The following is a 6868-nucleotide window of genomic DNA, read 5'->3' as shown; positions in this document are numbered from 1 at the left end:
TAATTGGTTAATAGCTTTCTTGCCAATCACTCTATTGGTTAGTGAAAGATATTTTACTTGTCCATCAAATCTCTCTATTCTTGAGTTGTTCATGTATTTCTTCACTGATTCTCATAGGACAAATCCATTGTTTACTCAGGTGCAGTTGTTTTTCACACAGGAGTAGTTTGTTGTGTTAACAAACTCTCATTCCTAGGACTGTTTTCACATGGGAACTTGCAAACCACTTAGCTGCGCTTTAGAAGAAGCAAAAAGCCAGCTATTAATTTAGCAGATCAAGGCCTGATTTTATGAGGCCTTTCTTTTATAATTCTTCTACCTGTCTATGACATCTCCCCCTTTTTGTTAATTTAAAAAAGGCTCATATATTCTGATGTTAAAACAGCTCACTCTTGTGAGGGTATTATCAGTTATCTATGAGATATGGGATAAGATACACAAAGGACCAATTACAATCATTAAACTTATTAAATCCTATCATGTCATTGACACAGGGTATCACAGCATGAGAAAACAAAAGAATAATGTCCAATGTCTCTTGGGAAATAAACGACTGTTGTTTAAAATTTCAATTAATGAGAAGTAGGAGAAAATCCATTAGCTGTTAATGCTGATCTTTGACATCACTGAATGTCCTCTTGGGTCCTGGAACAGGGAATAACTGAAGAAGGTCAGTGTGAACACTATACCATGATGATGACACAAGGCTTTTGTTGGCAAATTACCTCTTTAAGCTTCCAGACATGGCTATGTCTTGGCAGTCCTATTTCTGTTCCTGCTCTGACCAGGAAGGCTTCATGATATAGCAATCAGGAACATTTCAAATAATTGACATAATTAATAACACATGTGGAATTAGGTAATTAACAATCTCTGAAACACTGTGCCATCATCCCACAGTCTGCAAACAGCTGATAAACTTCGATTCAGTGAGGGCTGGATAATTACTTCCAGACAACAATTTCCAGGAAAAGGAGGAGGACAAAAGGCATTAAAAAACAATAGTAGGGGGAAAAGCACCAAAAAGCGAATGCAGGAAAGGCTAACAAGGCACGAGGCACCCGCGGCTCTCGGTCCCGCCCGCAGGCTCCTCGGGGCAGCGGCTCTGTTGGAAACCCCGCGCACCGAGATGCGGCGAGAATGCCAGCGGAGATGTTCAGCTCCGGAAGGAGATCTGCTGCAGGAAATGTTGTCTGCATCCCAGCAGCTCCTCCCCCGCGCTCTGCGCAGAGCTGGGGCTGCAGACAGCCAGGTTCGGGGGTTCCAGAGCCACCCAGAGGGTGCCCGGCTCTGTCCAGAGAGAACTACATTGCACCCGAGTTATTTCTGCAGCTGCACACAACTCACTTTCGGTTTCGGGCTTCTTTGTTTTTTTCTATGCGTCCTCACCTGGCTGGATTAAAAGTTTCAAAAGCAACCGCTACATTTTCTAACAGTCTTTTCATCAGGAAAATCGGACTTAAAAGGTAATATTTCCATCGTTTGTGGGCAAAGGGAACAGAAACAGCCCCACAGACACGGCGGGTACCCACTGAAGGGTCTCTGGAGTCAGCGGGGTGGGGCAGCCGTAGCAGCAGCTGCGGTCCCTCCGCTGGACTGTGATTTTTTATACGAATTTCTAGTTTGATACCATTTAGGTAGCGATTTTGTGACTACCATTTCCTCCCCTATGGCCACTGCCCACAAAAATTGCCCCAATTCATCCCACCTTTTGATAGAAAAGGCATTTTGTACACCTACTCTTATGTTCTCTACACCATAGCAATAAAGTTTGCAATTTCTTTGCAATCCTGTTTTACCCCATTTGCTCAATATAAGTGCCCATACATATATTATCGCTATTGTGTCAGCTGAAATGAATGATCTCAAATTCCCCATATTTTACCCTTTCCAACTCACAGTCTGGACCGCTCTCTGCGGCGGCGCTTTCTCACACATGCGTCCATTCACATGTGTGTGTTCCATGCCACACATCTTCTATCACATATTTTTCCCAACTCTTTTTGGCCGCTGTCTCACCAGCTCCCTTGTCCATATCGCCACGCTTCAAGATCGTGCCCCTGTGGCTCGTTTGGTCACATGTTCCCCATGTTCTCAGACCATCCCCTGTGTCTCAGACACAATAAATATATTTTCCAGCTCTCAGCCGTTCCCCATGGCTCGCTTGACCATTCTCCCTCCACGATTCAAGATCACATTGTGTTTATCAGTTCCTGGCTGCCTGCTCCTCCAGTAGGTGCCTTTCCCCGAGCTGTGTCTGCTTCTGTGTGCTCAGTGCCTTCCGCAGCCCTGGGCACTCGCCGCTCAGGTGTCACTCTGCTGGCTGGTTCTTGTCTTTGCTTGCTTCGTGCCCTCCTGCAGCTGGCTATAGCTGTAGCCTTTTGCTACTTTGCCTATTTTCTGCTTGAATTTCATTTTGCTGCAGGCTGTTCGTTCATGACTTTGTGTATTCAGTTTTCAAGTTCCATCTTGGCTTGGCTTGTGTCCTTTTCATGGCAGGCAAGCTGGCGGTCTTCTGCTATCACATTGGGATCACCAGATGTTGTAATAATTCAGCCAAGACTCCATTTTCTTCATGCAAGAAAAGCCAATTCTTTATTCACACAATTCATTTTATACAGGTTTTACAGACCTCATGTGCAACTTTATTGGTTAATAGCTTTCTTACCAATCACTACTGGTTAGTAAAGGGTATTTTACTAACCAGTCTCTCTATTCTTGAATTATTTACATATTTCTTCACTGATTCTCATGGGACAACTCCATTGTTTACCTAGGTGCAGTTGTTTTTCACCCAGGAATAGTTTGTTGTGTTAACAAACTCTCATTCCCAGGACTGTTTTCACATGGGAACTTGCAAACCACTTAACTGCACTTTAGAAGAAGTGAAAACCCAGCTATTAATTTAGTAGATCAAGGCCTGATTTTATGAGGCCTTTCTTTTATAATTCTTCTACCCGTCTATTACAAATTTTGTCCTTTGTTCAAGGGGAAATCTATCTACTGGTGTAAAAAACGATCTTATCAACATCAGGACAGGAGCTCACTGTTCAGACTCTGCCTTGTTAGCTCTGCCTTGTAATAACTTACTATCAGGATTTGCTGTGAGTAAATAAAGGTTAAACCAGGCTTCTATTATAAAACAGGATGGTAAACTGCAAGTGTCAGTGCTGTATATGGGAGTCAAAGAGAACAGAAAGAGAAACCTACAAAAGGAGCAAGAACAAAAAATATTAAAGTCAAAGTGCATCCCAGAGGAGTATCCAGATCCATCCATTATAAAATAGTGTATTTGCAGAGGTAACCTTGAAACTCTGCCTGCATTCTGCAAGCAGTCCAGTGCAGTTCATAAAATACATGTATTTAAAGAGTCAGAGAAAAACAGGATAACAACAATAACAAAAGAAAAGCTTTAAACACTCGGATTTCACTTAATACGCCAGGACTAGCAAAAATAGATACAATTATCTAAGAAACGGAGCAAACTGCATTCTACAAAAATACAGTGTAGCTTAGAATCATCTGGAGAAAGACTATCAGTACTCACAAAATCCCACACACAAATCAGAAAGGCTAAGACAAAAAAGAAAGACTAGAAGAGAACAAAAATTTGATTTAAATGATTAAAACATTTTTGGTCCTTTTCTTTGAAGAAATAATTCTAAACTGGGATCTGGAGTAGAGGGAATACCACATTTATACACATCACACTGTAAACTGAAAGAAAACTTCAAGATATTGAAAAATACTTTAAAATCAGTGAACTATTTAATTAACAGGAAGTACAAAGAATTATTTTGGCACTGCACTTGAAGGACAGCTTCAATAAAAACATTTCGTTACCATGCTGATACCATACATGACATCCTAGTTGAACTATCAAAATATAAAGTTTGCAGTCTTAAGTAGAAGTGCCACAGGAGAGAGACTCAAGTGGGAAACCCCCCTCTAGCCTTCCACCATTTTTTTAAGGATGGCTCCCAGGCCACCCTTTGCCACTTTCAGTGGGGTCAGCTCTTCTTTGTTCTCAATGTGAATACTTGCACCATGAGACACCAGCAGCTTTGCCTCCTCCACTCTCTCTTCATCGCAGGCTAAATGACTGCAGTGAGAACAAGAAACCCACAGCCACTGTTAAAGTGTCTAAGCTTTTCAAGAGCAGTAATTATGCCATGCCAAAATGACAGTGTGAATGTTGGGGGAAAATACATCTGAGAACAACAAATCCACAAGCAGCCAACTACCTAGACGGATTCCAAAGCTTGCTGTCCAATCACTCTGCTATTATTAAGCAACACAAGAACATGCCTCCCACTGCTCTCCTTGCAATGTTAAGATAGTTCTTTGGGTTAGGATTTGGCTCTGCAGTCAGCAAAGCTAAACAGAACATAATCCATGGTGAGAAAGGAAAATGGCAATCTTTATTCAATTGAAGGTGAGAAATAAATTGTCTAATGCTAAAAAATAATGAGTCACCGCAAATGCTTTTTTCCATTTGGCACAGTGTCCTACGAAGAACCGTGTCCATTCAAGGACTGTACTGGGGTTTATGTACAGCTAAAACATGCTGCTTGATCTTATTCACAGCAAAATCTGGATTCCACTGTGGTTTTGACACCAACTTCATAGTATCTGTAACCCTTAAAGATTCAAATTGATCTCTAAGGTAACAACAAACACTGGGCTGATTGTACTTAAATTGCAACTTATTTTCTTTAGAGGTGAAGAAAAGCTTCTAAAATGAGTTCTTGCTTGGCAGGACAGAGTAGACCAGCCTGCAAGACCAGTTTCCTTTGACTCTGATATCATTAGCTCACTTTTTATCCTGTAGCAGCAACCATATTCCAGATTAATACATGTTCTACACTTTTTAATTAGATGCAGTAACACAAAGTATGCAGGTACAGACCACTAAAGGCAAAATATTAAGTATGACTTTCTGAAATACTTTTTAATTGCACAGGGATGTGAAACGAGAGTATTTTGAAGCACTGAAAAATTTAAAAAAGAAACTCCATTGAAGTAATGGAGTTTTATTTCACAGAGATTACGCTATATTAAGCAAAATAAAAAATTACTTACAGAGGAGTATTCCCTTCAGAGTCCCGTATATCCACAGTTGCATTGTGCTGCACAAGGATCTGTACCATTTTTAGGTTTCCTTTGGCTGCTGCTCTGTGTAACGGGGTGGATTCAAAATGATCTGTTGCATCTGGATCTGCTCCATTCTCCAAAAGCATGATTGCAATCTGAGTATGTTGAAAGAGAAAGGAGCAGGGAGGGAGGATGTGGATTTAATCTACCTAAATCCTTCTAAGAACACTACCAGCTCCAGTATCTTAGGTATACATACCTCCTGCTTATTTTTGGAGGCTGCATAATGCAGGGGTGTGCAGCCATTCTGATTGACAGCATTTACATGAGCACCCTTAGCAATGAGGGCTTTCACAATTTCATCACGGCCTGCTGAAGCAGCAATGTGCAAGGGAGTCCAACCAGCCTACAGACGCAAGAAAAAAATCCACATTATTCAAATCATGAGTTTCAGGCAGAAAAACATGATAATGCATAACCCAGACAAAGCTGAACTACTCACACTGCACATAGTCTTACCAATGGAAAGTTATACATTACTGATTTTCACTATATGCAAGGCTCATGTCTTCTTACATGCCTGCATTCAGTACCTGGGAAAAGCTGCCAGTTAAACGAGAGAAATCACTATGCAGTTATGCATGGTATCTTTGCAGAACATTTTGTCCCTGCAGAATTTACACTAGTGCCTTTTTAAGAATAAACAGCAGTAGTAGAAAAGGATGTTTAAAAGTTTCTGCAACTTTTTCTATATCCTGTTCTCTAAACTGATGAGACATTTCCTTCTTTATAGATGACATTTAAGATGCTTTGTAATTGATGCGAATTTCAACTCTTCTAGAACAAGAGCAGGCCATCTCCTTTCCAACTGTGAAACCACTGAACCTGCACCTGCTTTATTAGTGTCTTCCCCAATGTGAGAAATCTTCATTCAGGGTGCCTCATGATTTGGCACAACATATTTGAGACACTGTAGCCAGATAAAGATAATGTGAAAGCCCCAAGAACCACCCAAACACCCCCGGTTTTGCAATTTCCTTCGTAGGAACAGCTCTCCTAAAATTCCGGGACAATAAAGTCTCAAATCTCCTCACGCCTATTTCCACACGAACTGTGAAACACTTCACCGTGTCTTCTCAGCGCACACAGAGCAGCCCGGACTTTCCCAAGTGTCAGACACCGCGCCGGGCCCACCAGCCGAGGGAGATGAGGGCGGAGGGGAGCCGTGAGGGCTCCGGGAGCTGTCAGGGCCCTTCTGCGGCTGAAACCGTGACAGCAACGGGCCCGGGCAGCTCAGCACAGCGGCCCGCGGCTCCCTCAGCCGCCCCAGGGCAGCGCCGCAGCACTCACATCGTCCTTATCGTTCACAGGCACGCCAAGCCCGAGGAGGAGCTCCGCGACGTCCGTGTGTCCCGCCGAGCAGGCCCAGTGCAGCGCGGTGCGGTGATCCTGCGGGAGGGAAGCGGTGAGCGGGGCAAGGACTAGCAGGAGCGCCCCGCGGGGAGCCCCCCCCCAGGCCGCCCGGGACCGCAGCCCGCTGACCTGGTCGGCCCGCGTGGCCTGGGTCCTGTCGCGGAGCAGCAGCGCCCGCAGCTCCTCGAGGCGCCCCGTGAACGCCAGGTTACACACGGCCACGTCCGACACCGGGCCCTCCATGCTGCCCCTCGCCGCCCCGCCCACCGGGCGGGGTCAGGCCCGCGGTTATCCAATCAGAAGGGCGCCTGGGCCCGGTCCAGCCAATCGCACGTGCCCGCCTGCTCAGCCCGCCTCTCGC

General features: G+C 44.1%; 1 protein-coding gene across 1 annotated transcript; it reads right to left on the bottom strand.

The window, feature by feature from the left end:
• Window positions 1–2567: 2567 nt before the first annotated feature.
• PSMD10 (proteasome 26S subunit, non-ATPase 10) lies at window positions 2568–6765 on the bottom strand. The gene is made up of 5 exons (XM_033072654.1): window positions 6637–6765; window positions 6445–6543; window positions 5354–5500; window positions 5083–5249; window positions 2568–4102 (listed from the first exon to the last, which is right to left on the bottom strand). The coding sequence occupies exons 1-5, from the start codon at window positions 6748–6750 to the stop codon at window positions 3949–3951; spliced, it is 681 nt and encodes a 226-aa protein (XP_032928545.1). The 5' UTR covers window positions 6751–6765; the 3' UTR covers window positions 2568–3948.
• Between the last annotated feature and the right edge of the window lie 103 nt (window positions 6766–6868).

This window comes from Catharus ustulatus, chromosome 14, assembly GCF_009819885.2.
Source record: "Catharus ustulatus isolate bCatUst1 chromosome 14, bCatUst1.pri.v2, whole genome shotgun sequence".
Taxonomy (NCBI): domain Eukaryota; kingdom Metazoa; phylum Chordata; class Aves; order Passeriformes; family Turdidae; genus Catharus; species Catharus ustulatus.
The sequence above is the reverse complement of the archived record's forward strand: the minus strand, read 5'-3'. Positions and strand labels throughout refer to the sequence as shown.

Coding starts and splice junctions, on each gene's coding strand:
- PSMD10 (XM_033072654.1), bottom strand. CDS start 6,750: ATGGAGGGCCCGGTGTCGGACGTGGCCGTGTGTAACCTGGCGTTCACG. Junction 6,544..6,636: donor AGGCCACGCGGGCCGACCAG/GTCAGCGGGCTG, acceptor TCCCTCCCGCAG/GATCACCGCACCGCGCTGCA. Junction 5,250..5,353: donor CCTCCAAAAATAAGCAGGAG/GTATGTATACCT, acceptor CAACATACTCAG/ATTGCAATCATGCTTTTGGA.